This window comes from Lynx rufus, unplaced genomic scaffold (genome assembly GCF_022079265.1).
Source record: "Lynx rufus isolate CCGP_SWC_20201006 ecotype Redwood Valley unplaced genomic scaffold, mLynRuf1.p SCAF_3, whole genome shotgun sequence".
NCBI lineage: Eukaryota > Metazoa > Chordata > Mammalia > Carnivora > Felidae > Lynx > Lynx rufus.
Window position 1 is genome coordinate 147,227,172 of NW_025814845.1, and position 17,229 is coordinate 147,244,400.

At 39.1% G+C, this 17,229-nt stretch overlaps 1 protein-coding gene across 1 annotated transcript in view; it reads left to right on the top strand.

Annotated features, from left to right (window-relative positions):
- Window positions 1-17,229, top strand: part of GALNTL6 (polypeptide N-acetylgalactosaminyltransferase like 6) — a 1,217,468-nt gene that overhangs the window by 1,103,413 nt on the left and 96,826 nt on the right. The window contains exon 8 of the mRNA XM_047092006.1: window positions 5,924-6,031. Coding sequence (XP_046947962.1) covers window positions 5,924-6,031 — 108 coding nt within the window. The remainder of the gene's footprint in view (window positions 1-5,923; window positions 6,032-17,229) is intronic.

Sequence of the window (17,229 nt, forward strand, 5' to 3'; positions counted from 1 at the left end):
TATGTATTTGTTTACTCAGTTAATGAATTATGTGAAAGGGAAGTACAGGATGGAAATGGGAGCATAAAACGGGAGTCCTAACCAAATCTGGGGACTCAGCGGTGACAGTGAAGCTGAAAACTGGAAAATAAATAGGAAATAGACAAAGGATAGGAAAGAAGGGAAAGGGCAAGAGGGAGGGGAGAATTCCTTTAGAGACAACAATTTATGGCAGCAAGCCCTGAGGAAGGAAACTCAGTGCTTCTTAAGGAATTAAAAATAGCCCAAGAGAGTCATGATCTCACGGTTCCTGAGTTCCGCATTGGGCTTGCCGAAGTCAGCAAAGAGCCCGCCTCTGATCCTCTGTCCCCCTCCTCCCTGCCCCTTTCCCACAGATTCTCACTCTCTCGCTTTCTCTCTCACTCTGTCAAAATAAATAAATGAATTTAAAAAAATATCCTTTAAGCCCACAGAGAGTATGTGTTAGGAATCCCCCAGCCCACACATACTCTCTCTGGGCTATTTTCAATTCCTTATTTGTGTTGGGAGTGGGGAGGGGGGAAGTAGGGACAGGAGAGAGTGACTGACAGACACATAAGCAAGGGGTCGATAATGCAAGGCCTTGGAGACTTTATGGAGAAGTAGTGACTTGACCTTAACAGCAGTAACAAACACTGAAGGATTTTAAATGGAGGTGTGACAGATTCATATTTGTAAGTGGTCATAGTACAATATGGAGAAATACATTTTAGAATTCTATAGTTGCCTTAACACGGAATTTAGCATAAAAGTAAATCTGGGGGCACCTGGGTGGCTCAGTCAGTTAAGCATCTAACTCTTGATCTCAGCTCAGATCTTGATCCAGAAAAAAAAAATCTGAGAAGTTTCCTGAATTTGACTTAACTGTAAAGAAAAATTTCTGATGGGAAGAATCTTAAAAATAAGAGTAGGCGATCAATGGAAAACATGAATTTTGATTCATTGGAAACTGTGGCAGGGGAATTCTGAGATGACCCTCTTCCTTGCTTTACTCCCACAATTATGTTACATCACAGAGCAAAGAAATTTGGCAAACGTAATTCAGTTTACTAATCAGTTCACATAGTTTTTAGAACTATGGTCCTGGTGGCTTAACCTTATCACATGAGCCTTTCAAAAGCCCAGAGTTTTCTCCAGCTGGTAGCACAAGAAGTCAGAAAGATTTAAAGTGTAAAGACTATTCTATGTAACAGAGGTTAACCATCGCTGGCATGGAGAGTTCACGGGGCAAAAAACAGCAGTGTCTAGTCATCCGCCAGGAAGAAAATGGGGGTCCCAGTCCTACAACTGCAAGGAACTGAATTCTGCCAACAATCTAAATGAACCTGGAAGCAGATACTTCCCCAGAGGTTCCGGTTAAGAGCTGAGCCCAGCAGCCACTTAGATTTCAGCCCTGTGAGACTCCAGGCAGAGAACCCAGCTGAGCCCACACGGACTTCTGACCCACAGAACTGGGAGACCATAACAAATGAGTGTTGTTTTCAGCCATTACATTTGTGGTAATTTGTTACCACACCGTTAGAAAACTTTTGCAGATATCTTTAAAAACAGTATCACAGTGACCCTCTGAACAGAATTAGTTAGAATTTCCTTTTTGTGTGTCCAATAGGTTATTTTGACATATCTTAGAAAGGAAGGTAATCATGATTTATTTCACTTTTTATTGTGGCAATTCTTACTCTGGCAAAATCTCTTCTACCTACTTTCTACCTATTCTAGAAGACCATATGAACCAAAAAAAAAAAAAAAGTAGATTAACGTCAGAGGATGTAAAGAATTACCTGGGCCTTGTCCCTACACCTTACACTCATTTGTCACCATGTCCTAGTCCTACAAGAGAGATTGGCCATCTCCACCAACTGATGAGAGTAATAAAGCCACCTTTTTTTCATGATACATAAATACCCATGCCAACAAATCAGTATTTCCCAGCTAAGATGATAATATGACAAAAAGACTTCTTTGCCTTGACACTTGTTTACCTTTGACCAAGAAAGACTGACATTTGATTACACACAGGACTGTCTAACATACTCTGCCCTCCAATTGCCCACCCATTCATCTTTTGTATATTGCTTCCAAATATTACCTCTTTAAAATGCAGAAATAATAACAGGAAATAATCTCTCAGATAACTACATCCACTATATTTGATCTAAGATGTCAGAATAGACAGGAGGAAAAAAGTTCCTTAGAGCAGACCAACTCCTATAAAAAATCCGAAAATCTTGGTAACAACCTCAGCTGTCTTTACCAACAATTTGTTTAACACAGGTTCACTGCAGGAACTTCATAAGCCAAATAGAATACAGGATAATATCTCTTAATGAGTCAATGAAGAAATAACATACTGCAAATCAATGACAGATTAATCACACTATTGTTCTAGGCAAGGGGACATACGAGGAATAAAGTCCAAATTTAGTTGAAGTATACCTTTATAGGAGAGATGGCTTAGCCACCCTGGGACTGACATCAGCAGCCAAGTCCCCTGTTACTAGAGCACATTGCTGGGGGACAAGGGTGCCAGTCTTGATGGGCAAGAAGATTTTCAAGGGCTGCTGCAAGGCTTTAGCCACTGCTGGTAAAAGAGTCACCTTTACCGTGGCAGGAGCTACTTGCCCCAAGGTCTTAGGAGAGCTATTTTCAATGAGCCAAGAGTTGCCTTGCTCAAACAGGACACTCTCAGTCCACACAAACTCTCGATATTTATAGTCAAAATGCCGCCTATCATTGTTGCTTCTTCATATGCTATTGTTCATAAGCCCCTAGTGAGGCCTCTCATCAGCTGAACTACTGAGCTCTTTTCAGTGAGAACAGATGAGATGATGACATTCTGACGCCATTTACTCCATCTTGTATCAAAACAAATTTACCTCTAAAACAACCTCTTTTTTTCTCCTTATCATAAACAAGTGGATTAAAACAACTTCCTTAAGTCATAAACAGTGAATTTGAAATCACACCAATACATGACAGGTACCAAGGTTACATTGTAGAGGAGTATGTGCAGTGGGAGGTAGTATGGTGTCCAGTTTTGGAAAATACAATCTCCCACATAGTCTATCTTAGAATCACTGAATTTCCGTGTTCCAAAGGACTTTGTAACTTAAAAAATGGCAGCCGGCAAACCATGGTCCTTTGCCTGTTTTATTGAAATATAGCTAGCCATACTAGGGCTGCTTTTCCAAGAGAAACCATATGACCTGAAAAGCCCAAAGTATTTATTTTGACTTTTACAGATGAAGTTTGCTGACTATAGATAGAATATTGATCAAATATATGGACACTAGAGTTAGACTGCTAGCATTCAAATCTCCATTCTGCAGGATGGCCAGTTACATGGCTTTGGGCAAGTTACTCAGCCTCTAAACTACCACTCTCACAGCTATCTAATTGGGGGAAATAGTAAAATCTGTCATTGAGTTTTGAAGATTAAAAAAGGGCACAATACACACTCATAAATGCTAACTCTTACTATTAGGATTATCTTAAAATATCAGCTAGGTCAACCGTCCACCCAAAGTTACATATTTGTCTCCAAAGTGTCTTCTACTACAGATGTCAACACATCTAGCGAGGCAGGAAGCTCATTTAATCATTCTGTTAGACACTTCTTCCTTCCACTGCATTGAAATCTGCCTTTTTATAGCTCGATGCTATTAATCCGATCTCCTTGAGGTGCTACAGGACATCTCCAAATACTAGGATCTTCAAATATTAGAGAAGGGTTTCCCTGAATTTTATCTTATCAAGACTACATATCCTCCAGTTCTTTTCATTATTTCTTCTAAAACACAGTTTGTATCTCTTTCTCACTTTGGTAATTCTTTTCAGAAGGAAATATAAAGTATTTACCTAGAAATTAGCATAAGACTTCAGACAGATAGATTCACACCCTTACTCCCCAAACTCTCCATATTATGCTGGTGATGTATGTTTTATGCTACTTAGTCTTTTTCCATTCCATCCAGTTCTGGAAGTGTTGATATTTTTAGATACAAAGACCTTACGTTTGCCTTTTTTATGTGTAATCTAATATAGCTTCAGTCTCTCCACATCTTTCCAGATGTTGGTACTATTGTTTAGAATGTTCACTACCCCTACCAGCTTCATATCATCTTTGCATACTTCTGATGTCTTGATTTAAAAGATGAGTAAATAGGGGCGCCTGGGTGGCGCAGTCGGTTAAGCGTCCGACTTCAGCCAGGTCACGATCTCGTGGTCCGGGAGTTTGAGCCCCGCGTCGGGCTCTGGGCTAATGGCTCAGAGCCTGGAGCCTGTTTCCGATTCTGTGTCTCCCTCTCTCTCTGCCCCTCCCCCGTTCATGCTCTGTCTCTCTCTGTCCCAAAAATAAATAAACGTTGGAAAAAAAAATTTAAAAAAGATGAGTAAATATCCCATTACATTAAAATTGATACTATGGATAGTCCTGAACTCATTTAGAGCAACTGAGTATTGTTTTAGTAATTGAATTGCCTTTGCCCTTGGACTTCTATCACCCTAATCACTGTATATTTACTAGTCTTGCTTGGGGTGTCATTCCTTTTAGTGAAAGAAGTTGGAAGCAAATGTAAGCTAAGACATAAACAGCTTTCTTTCTCTCTTTCAATATTACACGTTAAGACAGGCTGTGTATCTGTATTAGTCAGGGTGCTCCAGAGAAACGGAACCAACAGCATATGGATATATTAAGAGAGAGAGATTTATTTTACAGAACTGGTTCATGTGATTGAGGAGGCATGGTAAGTCTAAAACCTGCAAGGTAGACTGGCAGACTGAAGATCCAAGGAAGAGCTGCAGTTCAAGTCCACAAGCAGTCAGCTAGCAGAATTCCTTCTTGCTAGGGGGAGGTCAGTCTTGGTTCCATGAGGGTCTTCAATTCCTTGGATAAGCTACATTACAGAAGATATAATGCTTTACTCAAAGTCCAATTTAAATGTTAATCTCATCCCCCCCCCCAAAAAAAAAACAGTAACAACAAAAAAAACACCTCCATAGAAACATCCAGAATAATGTTTGACCAAATATCTGGGCACTGTGGTGCAACCAAGTGACATATTAAATTAACCATTATAGTATCTAAGTCTTTTTAATCTTTTTCTTGAAATGAAAATAGCTAAAAGTCTAGCATATATTAAGCCTGTATTTTTATTGTCATAATTTGTCCTTTAATAGTTAAGTACACTGTTACATGAAACTGTGATTAAGTGTGTGACTAAGTGAATATTCATGATAAAAAATAACCCATTAAATTTTGTTACCATATATAAGTACAATATTTTAACATATACCTTGAGTTTAATACTTCCTGAGTCCACATCAATAACCAATTGTTTTTTGTACCTAAGAAAAGATCCAGGGTAGGAGAAAATAGAATGCAACAATGATTTTTAAGATGAGCTTTCCTGGAAGTTTCAAAATGTGGATGTCACTTAAAGTATGGATATGTCTGCATTCTTTAATTCATTCACCTATTTTTAAAATTCCATTTTTTTATGTTTTAAAATTTTGAAATGGCATTTAAATTCCAATGCTATTTCTTCAAATGATTTCACAAGATTGTCAAAACAAATAGCTATATAAATGAGAAGATGTCTAAGCATTAAATGTCAGCGCACACAATGTTTGTGAACAAATTCTACTAGAATAGAAAAATGCCAAAATGCTATCTATGGAAATTAGACTTTACTAAACTCATATTTTGGTTCTAAACTTTTATGAATCTAGGTTTTGAAAAATGTGAGGTCTTTTTCTTGGTTAACTATTTATGATAAATAGAAATTATTAATTTAGAGATTTTGAGCAATTATAAGATTGTTTATGAATTCTACTAAGAATTCCTTTTTTTAAATATGAATTGTACTGTTCTCTTTTGTTATACTTTTAAATTTCCTCTCTTTAGGTTTGGATGTGTGGAGGAGAAATGTTTGATGTCCCATGTTCTAGAGTTGGTCATATCTACAGAAAGTATGTCCCTTATAAAGTTCCATCTGGGACCAGCCTGGCAAGAGTGAGTAACTGGGGATCAAAATAAGTTGGGCTTTACATGGCTTCCTGTAGGCAGCAGACCAAGCAGCCTCCTACGTCGTATAATTTGTGACATAGACTGACAGGCACAGTCTGTTAGAAACAACTGACCGAAATAAAAACTGCACCACTTACCACTCCATTTGGCAGGCTTTAGTATGTATAGAGTTTCTGTGTTCCTCAGAGTTTGATTTCCATTCCTTAAGGAGGGATTAACTATTATATTAATTCTTGTTTTTAATTGCTTCTAAGCGCTTTCACATACATTATATTTAACCTTCACCTATACCTTCTTCGATTGGTATTCATATCCTTATTTTGTAGATGAGAAAACTGAGGCTTAGCAAGGTGGCTTGTTCACGCTCAAATGAACGATGGAGGAGGCAGTTTAAGCCTGAGTCGTCAGAATGGATGTCCAGTACTCCCCCTGTCCCCCTTCATGGAGTATAACAGGATACATAAGTCAGATGGAGAAAGGAGGAAATACGAGATGGGGAGAGGTGGTTGCCCAACCTCTGCTTTCTCATTTGCAACTAGAGCCAAGACTGCCTGAAATTTTACCCCATCCTCAAAATTCCACATTTGGCCAGTTGCAAGATGCTTTTTCAAATACTGTTTTGAATAAAACCTTTTTCATAGGCTAAGTGGAAGGATGCCTTTTAGAATGTTTTCATACATATTCGGGAGGAAGTCACAATGCCTTCTTGAATAATCCTGACAATTTCTCTGTTTTCCATGTTACCTTCTTCATAGCTGGGTTAGTTTTATTCACCACAGTATGTATCTACCACTGCAGAGATGCAAAATCTAGAAAAAAAAAGTGTTTTTGCTACATCCCTTTACACAGTATTCTCCTAGGAATCGAACCCTGAATTATTCATTTGGTTTTTTTACTACTAAGGCGTCAATAGGTAACTATTTGGATCTTTTATATAAAGCTCAATAAACTCACAAGCTTCTTTAAAATATAAACCAGTTCATCAGGTTTCATTAGAATATCAATCCCACCAAGGCAGAGTTTCTTCTGTGCTATTTGCTACTACACTCCCAGCACCTAGAACAAGACTTGGCAGGCACTCAACAAATATTTGTTGACAGGACTAATTAATAAGAAAAAAAAACTAGAAAATGCTACAGGCCTGTCTTACTAGAACTTAACAATGAAGTACAAAAATTTTTCTTTAAAAAAATTTCGTTAACGTTTATTCATTTTTGAGAGACAGAGTGCGAGTTGAGGAGGGGCAGATGGAGGGAGACACAGAATCTGAAGCAGGCTCCATGCTCTGAGCTGTCAGCACAGAGCCCAACACGGGGCTTGAACCCATGAACTGTGAGATCATGACCTGAGCTGAAGTCAGAAGCCTAGCCAACTGAGCCACCCAGGCGCCCCAAATTTTCATTTGTAGTGAATCTTCTTGAGGAAAGAGAATTGATTCTTACTCCATTTCTGAGATTGTCAACTGTATGCATTTTCTTAAGCCACATCCACAATCTTTTTTTATAACAGTTTGAGTTCATAGTAATGAGGTTACATCACATACACCTTTTTTTAAATGTTTTATTTATTTTTGAGAGAGCACAAGCAGGGGAGGCTGCAGAGACAGGAAGACAGAGGATCTGAAGCAGACTCTGCACTGACAGCAGTGAGCCTGATGTGGGGCTTGAACTCACGAACTGTGAGATCATGACCTGAGCCAAAGTTGGACGGTCAACTGACTGAGCCACCCAGGTGCCCCGGCATCACATACACCTTGAAGGGAAATAGTCATATTATTACTCCCTCCTCAAAAGTTTAATAAAGTACTCCATTAAGTAGCTATAAAAATATGCTATTTGAAAAAAAATCACAAAATCACAAAGCAATTACAGAGCTGTATCTTAGATAAGGACATATGATTTAATTTTGTCATAAGACTTAACACATATGAATCTCCAAATTCATTCAGGAAAACAACAAGAATTCACTAAAAGGTATAGCTTTGGGCACATATCACAAATCAGCCATGTGAGTATCATAAATCATAGCAGGTGAAACTACCCCAAAGATAATGATGTTGTCACTTGTCCCTCTCACTCACTCATATGCTCCCAGTTTGTGCCCCAATCTGCATCATTCATTTGCAGGATGGATGGAGTATGTGCTTGGTTTGTAGTCAAAATTAGAGTGTTCAAACTGGAAGGGAAAGTTGTGCTGATCCAGAGGGTGTGTTTTCAAAAAAATAAAACTGCTCATATATTTTCAAGAAAGAAATGAAGTACTTTTTCAAGGACTGTCAAATATAGGAAAGCTAGGGCTGGCACATAAAATTTCCAGCAAAAAGTGAGTGTGCCTTCAAATGAAAAAAAAAAGTCCATACTTCTGAATTTTAATCTTTTCCACTTAAATTTTACTTGAGGGCTCATTTTCAGTTTTTTTCTAAACTGCTAGGGCAATCAGAAAGTCATAAATATTGAAGTTCAACTGCCAGTCTAAGGTACGCTTCATGATATTTTAAATAAAAAAAATATATTAAAATGAAAAACAATTCTGATTTTTGTGGGAGAACCTCAACTACCTGCTACCCCTGCTGTCGTTACTAAATCATCAAAAATGATGAGAGACATTAAAGGTGTTTCAGATGCAGAGTCATGTCTATTCAATAGGTAGTTAATCTCTCCAAGCTCATTGGGAAATGAAGATGGAGATTTTAACTCTAAAGGCTTGTTTTCTTATTTTACAAAGCTCCTTTAATCCTTCAAAAACATGCACCTTTTATTTACGTACCTATGTAAACTGAAGATTCCAGCCAACCTCCAAACACACACACACACACACACGCAAACACACACGTGTGAATAGCCTGCCGTCCTCTAAATAGTTCACCAGTGTGTATTACTGAAATAAATTCAAATAATTAGTACCTTCTATTTACCTAGCATTACAGTCTGGTTGGAAGAGACAAGATAGCCACGTATGAAACCACTAGAGGACAATACAGGACAACAAGTAGTTGTTCAAACATATTGTGAAGATACGCATTAGCAGAGGGGGCAGGAGGGGGATGGGGTACCAAAGCTTTTGAACTGAAAGAGGACCTTCGAGGATACTTCAATTAAATGGACGAATTTCATAGAATAGTGGTTCCCAAGCACAGAAGCAGTTCCTGGGCCAGTTTTCATCCAGCCTCAGTGACCTGAGAAAAATAAGTATCACAAAGCTACATATATTCAATTTAGTAATATCCTTTTATGCAGCAATCAGAGGCTTTGGGTTTTTTTTTTTTAATGACAGAATACAAGATCAATTTTTATTAGTGCCCTTATTTGGCAAAAATAAAAATTAGCATCCCTATGGCAGTTCCCATAAAATGCAAAACTCCAGGATACGGTGACTTACAATTCAGCTTCATCTGGGAATCAGAGTTTTCACTCATCATGAATAAAACTAGACATCTTACTGAGTTGGCTCCAGTGTTTGCACATTGGGCATTGTTGTGGCATCTTTTCACCAGGAACAAACAGCCAGTTCCTGAAAGAGGAAATGATTGTCCCTCTCGTTGTAGAAAGACTAGAACGTCCAAGAGCTGTAGTGATAGCTGTCCCTTCCTCAGGATGACACTGTCTTCGTCACAGAAGAGTGAGCAGCTCCTCAGCGAAAGGCCTAGTGAGCCTCCGCACAGGAGGAAGCGGCTGAGTGGCAGATGGGTGGAAGACCCTCCAAAAGGACCCTTCCTTCTGACAAGTTGTGACGTGAACCACTCGCTCTGTTGAAGGAGCAGCCATTACTGGCGCCTTGCAGACTTCTGTGTGAATGCAACTGTGTTTGGAGACAATCAAAGCCACTGGACCTGAGACCAGTGGCTTTATGAGCAGGGACAAGACAGAGGTGCAGAGCCATCACCTCATGGATAAACATACTAGCTGATTGCAGCACAAGGGTAGTCCCGCTGATGCAAGTTGGCCCAAGGGAGTTTCCCCAGGAGGATCCTAAGCCACCGGAGGGCAGTGTTGCAGGCTGGGAGTGGGGTTAGTCCTGGAAGCTCACAGGCTGTCCTCCCTAGCTCCAAAGTTTGCAAGGGATGCAACAGAATGCAAAATGAGGGAACTGCATACTTCTGTGGTTTGCCACTGACATAGTATCAATACTTTTTTTTCTTTTCTAAAATGCCATCTTGGATTTTATGGCAACCGTCATCCAAATTTCGAGATACAGCTGTAAAAGGAAAGAAGTCAAACCCCATAAAAGTCCTGTTGCACTGGATGGCCTATAGAACTTGAAAATGTAACTCTCATTAGAAAGGGTAAGGTTAAATGTCAAGTGAACAGAGTGGAATTGTGAACTGAGACACCTCTGTCCTAGGCTTAACCCTCCTACGAAACTGACCCTTATGGGAAGGCTTGGAATAAACAGGAACAGTTGGAGTGGAAGGGCACAGGCTCCAGCATGAGCAACAATACCAGTAGGAAGGAGCAGGTGCAGAGAGTGAGAAAGGACAGTTTGGGACCTGTGGAGCTACACTGGGAATGTACATTGGAGGCAGACTCTCTGGAGGGCCCTGTGTGCAGACCACAGTGTGTTTTTTTTATAGATTGCACTCATAGTTTTGGGACAGGAAATGCCGGGATAAAAATAAAAGGGGTAATTGGGCACCTGGGTGGCTGAGTCAGTTAAGAGGCCAACTCTTAGATTTGGCACAGGTCCTGATCTCACAGTTTGTGAGTTTGAGCCCTACGTCAAGCTCTGCACTGACAGGGTGGAACCTGCTTGGGACTCTCTGCCTCTTCCCTGCTCATTCTCTCCCTCTCTCTCTCTCACCCTCACACACACACACACACACACACACACACAAAATAAGCTTTAAAAAAAATAAAAAATAAAGTAACAATAAAAAAAAATAAAAGCGTTAAACAGATCAACCAACAAGTAAATATTAAGTGGGAGAAGACTAAGGGAAGTAACATTTTGAACACAAGAAGCTTTTGTAAAGAAAATTTCCTGGAAGGTTTTTATTGATTTGCCATGCTGTGCAAGGAGAGAGAGGTCAAATGTGGTTAGGAGGTTTTCATCATAGCTTCTAAGAAAAAAATCATATCCATACAAAAAATGGAGACATGCAGGGGCGCCTGGATGGCGCAGTCGGTTAAGCGTCCGACTTCAGCCAGGTCACGATCTCGCGGTCCATGAGTTCGAGCCCCGCGTCGGGCTCTGGGCTGATGGCTCAGAGCCTGGAGCCTGTTTCCGATTCTGTGTCTCCCTCTCTCTCTGCCCCTCCCCCGTTCATGCTCTGTCTCTCTCTGTCCCAAAAATAAATAAACGTTGGAAAAAAAAAATTTAAAAAAAAAAAATGGAGACATGCAAAAGGGGAAGGGGGAAGATGCTGAGATTAGTTTTAGATAAGAAGGGTGATAAGCGAAACCCTTACATGAGTTCAGGGACGGCCAGATCCCAGAGACTTGCACAGACTTCCCATGTAGAATTCTGAGAGCCCACAAAAATCAGATTTTCTATACCAATAAATGTTCATTTCTGAAAAAAAAAAAAAAAAAAAGGAATTCATCATGCCAGGCACTGTGCTAGGCCCTGGAAGTATAAATGAAGAACACAATAAACAAAAACTTTAACTTCTGATAACTAACGACACTGATTAGGACAGTCAGATGGTATCGACACAATCCAGCAATTTACACATAACAATTTAAACACCACGAGGGTGAGCTAAGGGTTAAATAAACATAACTAAATTCACTATGAATGAGATCTGTATCTTATATACTTATTTGTAAACGGTTCTGTTTAGAAACAAATTATTGCAATTACAATTTTACGTAAGAGGAAGTATATCTCATATAACACATCCAGTGTTATTTAATACAATAACAATATATGTCCCATAGTAATAGATTATATTTGATGATCCTATAGGCCACACTGTGATCTACATCCAAGTTACAAATGTTTTTCACCTTATGTATTTACTTAGGGTTTCTTGGCAGAATGCAATGATCTTTGATGTTCTATGGTTATTATACTTCATGGGCATGAAGGTTAAACCTGACGTCTGAGGGAGAATGGTGATTTTGCCTCTATCAGCTATGAAATGACTTCTTAACCTATTTTTCAAGTTGTTTTTCTCCTGGTGTCATAACTCTGGTGACATCCAGTTCTTCTGACTCCATAGATCATCTCAGACTGTTGAAACTGGTTGGGGCGGAGAGAGGTAGAGGTGAGGAGGAGTAGGGGGGAGGGTTTCAGTGTGGAAGCCCAATCACCCCAAATCAATTAGGGAGTGCTTCCTCATCGTTCACCCTGGCACCAGCTATCCTGGTCTAAAGTAGCTGAAATGGAAGAACACAAGATCTGACATATGCAGCCCTCCCTTGTTTGTGTCAGAAAAATATATCAGTTGAGGAAAAGCTTTAGCAAGACCAAAATGACTACTTTGATATCAGAAAACAAAATCAGCAACAAGGCTATAGAGTATGGTGATGAATGGGAAATCTGCTCCCACAAATTGACCTTTCTCCCCTGATGATTATAAATCAGTTCACTCTCGTAAAACTGCCCAACAAATAAGAGCTGTAACATGACAACCTTAGCCATCAACAGCAGCCAGCACCTCTTTCTATTTCTCTGAAAACTATAGAGTTCAGGTGCTTTATTTGAAACTATCATCGAGTTCAGGGACACAGTGGCCTATCATGGGCTTTCTCTCAAAAAACAGAAAATGATGAATTCTTCCCCAAAGACTCAACCTGCATTAATGGCTAGGACTTCCATGCAGAAGCAGTTCCTCTGAAAACAATAACTATATCTAATTCTTCCTTATAATATAACAAAAAAGATAATAAGGCCATCTAATACTTAGGGCCAGAACTAAAGTTGATTCACATACTGCGATCATGTGTTAGTTTCTCTCCCTTCTTGGCCACATTTTAGAATATAATATCTTCTATTTATATGGAGCTTTTTATTTAAGAAGTCCAAGCATCTTCCATGAATAATATTTCATTATTCTTCATGAGAGTCTCCCTAAAAAACAGTCATAAGTTTATTATGTGACAATAATGATTCAGTAAACCATTCAGATATAGTGAGTCCATTGCATGCTATAAAGATAAGGGTCTATCCTCAACAAAGACTCAGGCTAGAGAAATTTCTCAGTAAATATTTATTAATTGCCTACTATGGAGATGCACTGAGCATGCTATGTGTCTTAAGCCAGTAGCATTGAGCCCCTCCTGTTAGATCAAGCCATCCCTTTGTAATAGAATGTCACATCACCCAAGGACATTGCCCCACCCTGGAGATAAGCTTCTGGTACACAACACCAATAGAGCACTCATACTCATCCTTTAATGATGTCCCATTTTTAACACCTGACATTTTATGCTTGCATTGCATAAGAGGAAAACAAGGCAAAGTAAAACTACTCTGTCTGCCAAGGACCTAGAGAGAGGAGATGGGAAAACATGGAACACAAACTTATGTCTCGCTGCTTGGCCCTTATTTGTTCCCTTAATTCCTAAACCACTGGTATCAGAATTTTTTTTTTAAGTATCCACTTTTTTTCATCTGTTTGCTTAACAAATAACAACAGAATCACACGTTGTCTTTAAAAATTTTTAAACAATATGGAGGTAAAACATGGAGTGTTCATACCAAACCTAGAGACTCTAAATTTCTTTTTCATGTGAAAAATATCATGAAAAGAACATGTGAGGGGAAGACAACAATATTATTTTGAAACTCAGCAATTTTCCACAAAGCTTCTCAAAACTAACTTTTAGTTCGATTTTCTTCCTATTTATTTGCTCTACATATTGCCCCCCAAACTCCCACAGATGCTATCATCTTCCCAACATTAAAGCATTCTGCTCCGTTTAACTGTTCCAAATATCCCTCAGTGCTTTCCCAAGTTTAGCTCAGCTATGACTTGTGAATCAAGTATCTAACACTTTCTGAGGTGCAAAACAGAGCTTGGAATTGAGACAAGTAATCTCTAAACCATAAGGACAAAAGTCAGCATTTCCTGATCTATCTAGTGAGGACCAGCATTTTTCATGAGTTTTTTGTTGAGCCTATTGGCAGATTTTATAAAGTAAATATGGTTTATTTAAATGGGGATCCTAGGTATTGACATGACAATTAGCTGTCATGAGTAATCATACTCTTACTTTGTCATTCTTAACAAAATTAAAATGGGAATTATTTTCTCTTTCCAATGGTACCTTTTCCAGTCTGCTTTTGGCTACTCCTTCCCCTACCTAAAGTACCTTGGCACTTTATGTTGTTAGCATTTATACAGCTTTCTTTTTTCAAAGCACTTGAGAAACTACATGGTGAGCCCATTTGTGGGCTGGGGGGGGTTATAATTGCATTTTTATCATTATCCCCATTAGAACTGAACATTTTCACAACTCCACTGGAGCCTCAGAAAGGAGAAAGCTTGCTTAGATAAAGTAGGCCCCTGCTGCTATAAAATTAAGCTACTGAAATTTAAGCAAATTTAAATATTTAGCATGCCATAATCTCAATAACCAAAAATGCAACTCTTGCAAGAGGGAGCTGGGCTGGCTGCTTTATAACTCCACCTTTCAGGACCCCAATGGAATGAGGAAGCCACAGGAGTACCTGAATAGGAGGGTCTCATTTTGTGGAATTAGATTCTTACCGTAAGATGTGTAAATGCACAGTGGCACTGTGCTTCAGGCCTCTGCCATTTCATTTCCATTCTAATTACCTTTGTTTCTAATAGTTTCTTAGTTCATAGCAAGAATTCCATTTCCAGGGAAATTAATGTACAACATGGCAGCCATAGTCAGTAATATTATAATACATATTTGAAAGTTGCCAACATGGTAAATCTTAAAAGTTCTCATCAAAAGGAAAGAAAATTGTAACTTTGTATGGTGAATTGATGATAACTAGATTTATTGTAGTTATACACTTTCCAATGTATGCAAATATTGAATTATTATGTTGTGTACCTGAAACATAATGTTATATGTCAATTTTACCTTAAGAAAAATCTATTTCCAACTTCAGTTCCAGCCCAAGTATATCTCCTTTTGACGTTACATTTGAGATGAAAAAAAAAGTTCCATTTGATATTCTATAAAGTGAGAAATGGCCAAAGCCAACTGCCAGCTTTGTGGTTTCTGGATGCTTTTAGTGTTCTAATTCTGAAAACAGTTTATAAAAATAAAATTTCACAGATGACCTAAACTTTTAACATATAATTTCCAACCTAAGGACCCTACATGAGCTACTAAAAACATATAGGGGTTTTTTTTTTTGCCTGTTTTGACAGTATGATAAATAAAACAGGGTCTACTAATAACAAATGGAATAAATACTATAGCAGCATTTAGTTTAACCACAGTTGGCTTGTGGTGAATGTTCGTGTGATGTAACAAAACATTTGATATTCTCTTTGGTTGATGGTTGGAAGTGCTGGTTGCGATTTATTTTTTTAAAAAAATAGCAATTGTGGGGTGCCTGGGTGGCTCGGTAGATTGAGCATCCAACTTCGGCTCAGGTCATGATCTTGCGGTCTGTGAGTTCAAGCCCCGTGTCAGGCTCTGTACTGACAGCTCAGAGCCTGGAGCCTGCTTCAGATTCTGTGTCTCCCTCTCTCTCTGCCCCTCCCCCGCTCATTCTCTGTCTCTGTCTCTCTCTGTCAAAAATAAACATTAAAAAAAACTATATTTAAAAAATAGCAATTGGGGGCGCTTGGGTGGCTCAGTCGGTTAAGCGTCCGACTTCGGCTCAGGTCATGATCTCACCGTCGGTGAGTTCGAGCCCCGTGTCGGGCTCTGTGCTGACAGCTCAGAGCCTGGAGCCTGTTTCAGATTCTGTGTCTCCCTCTCTCTGACCCTCCCCCGTTCATGCTCTGTCTCTCTCTGTCTCAAAAATAAATAAACGTAAAAAAAAAAATTTAAAAATAGCAATTGTATAAATAATAATTATTTACCAATAAGACCACACTGCCTTTTATACTCAAATTAATTGTGATAGCATGAGACTCCGTGGGCTTGATTGCCAAAAATAAGCGCCCTTCAGATTATCCCCCTGATGTCTCTAGACCTCCCCAAAAGGCTTCCTCCCACGTGCTTACATACCTGCTTGTCAGATGCAGTATCCACTCTGCCTCACCCATGACTTGTTTCTTCTTTGTGCTCCCACTTGCCCCTTTCTTGCCTGTGAAGCTACTGGAGAAGCCATATGTCTTCCGCCATTCACAAGAAGAGCATCAACAGCTCATGGTGCTGTCTCTAGAGAAACCAACACTTCAGTTCTCAAAGTACCAGAACTTACCTGGGTCCTGGATAAACTCAGGATGGTTGTCTTTTAGCTATGGGCCATTCACCCTCACTTGAACACTAAAGACTTCTGTTTATATTAAGCTTCCTTCAATAATTCCAATAGCTATTGGTTATCTCCACTTCCTCCAAATTTCAGAAAACTAATGATGAAAAATAATTCCGTCATATTCCAATCCTCAATCTCAGCCAAATACAGTTTTAGGGGATGAAAACAAATTAAAAAAGACAAAACAAAATAGAAACCATACTTTCACTTTTGTCCCATCATACCATGTTTTGTTTCTGAGGCTAGGTCACAAAGGCACTGCTGCTTCCACCTTATTCTCTTGTGTGACTTGATTTGGGGAAAACAGTCATCACATCATGATGAACACTCAACAGCCCTGTAGAGGCCCATAAAGAGGAAAATTGAGTTCCCCTACCAATAACAAGTGCCAGTTTGTCAAGGTGTAGCCACCTTGGAAGAAGATCTTCCAGCCCCATTCAAGGTTTAAGATAACTGTTGCCTGGCAAAATCTGGATGAAACTCCTGAAAATCCAAGCCAGATTGCCCAAACCACTCCCAAGTTCCTGACCCACAGAAACTGTGAAAGATTTTTTTAAAAAGGTTTATTGTTGTTTTAAACTATTCCATTTGAGAGTGATTTGTTATATATTGATAGATGAGTATAATACATCTATTTCTGTTTAACAGTTCTTCATCAGCAACAATCAGCCCAACTTTATCTTTAAGGGCCCTGATTACCTAAGGTGACCCAACTTAAGCTTAAACATTGGGCAAGGTTATGCCTCAAAGACACTATCAATAGGTAAAACAGAGTGAGCTCACTAAATAGCAGAAAATATTAGTGCAAAATATTTAGTGCAACTCACTAA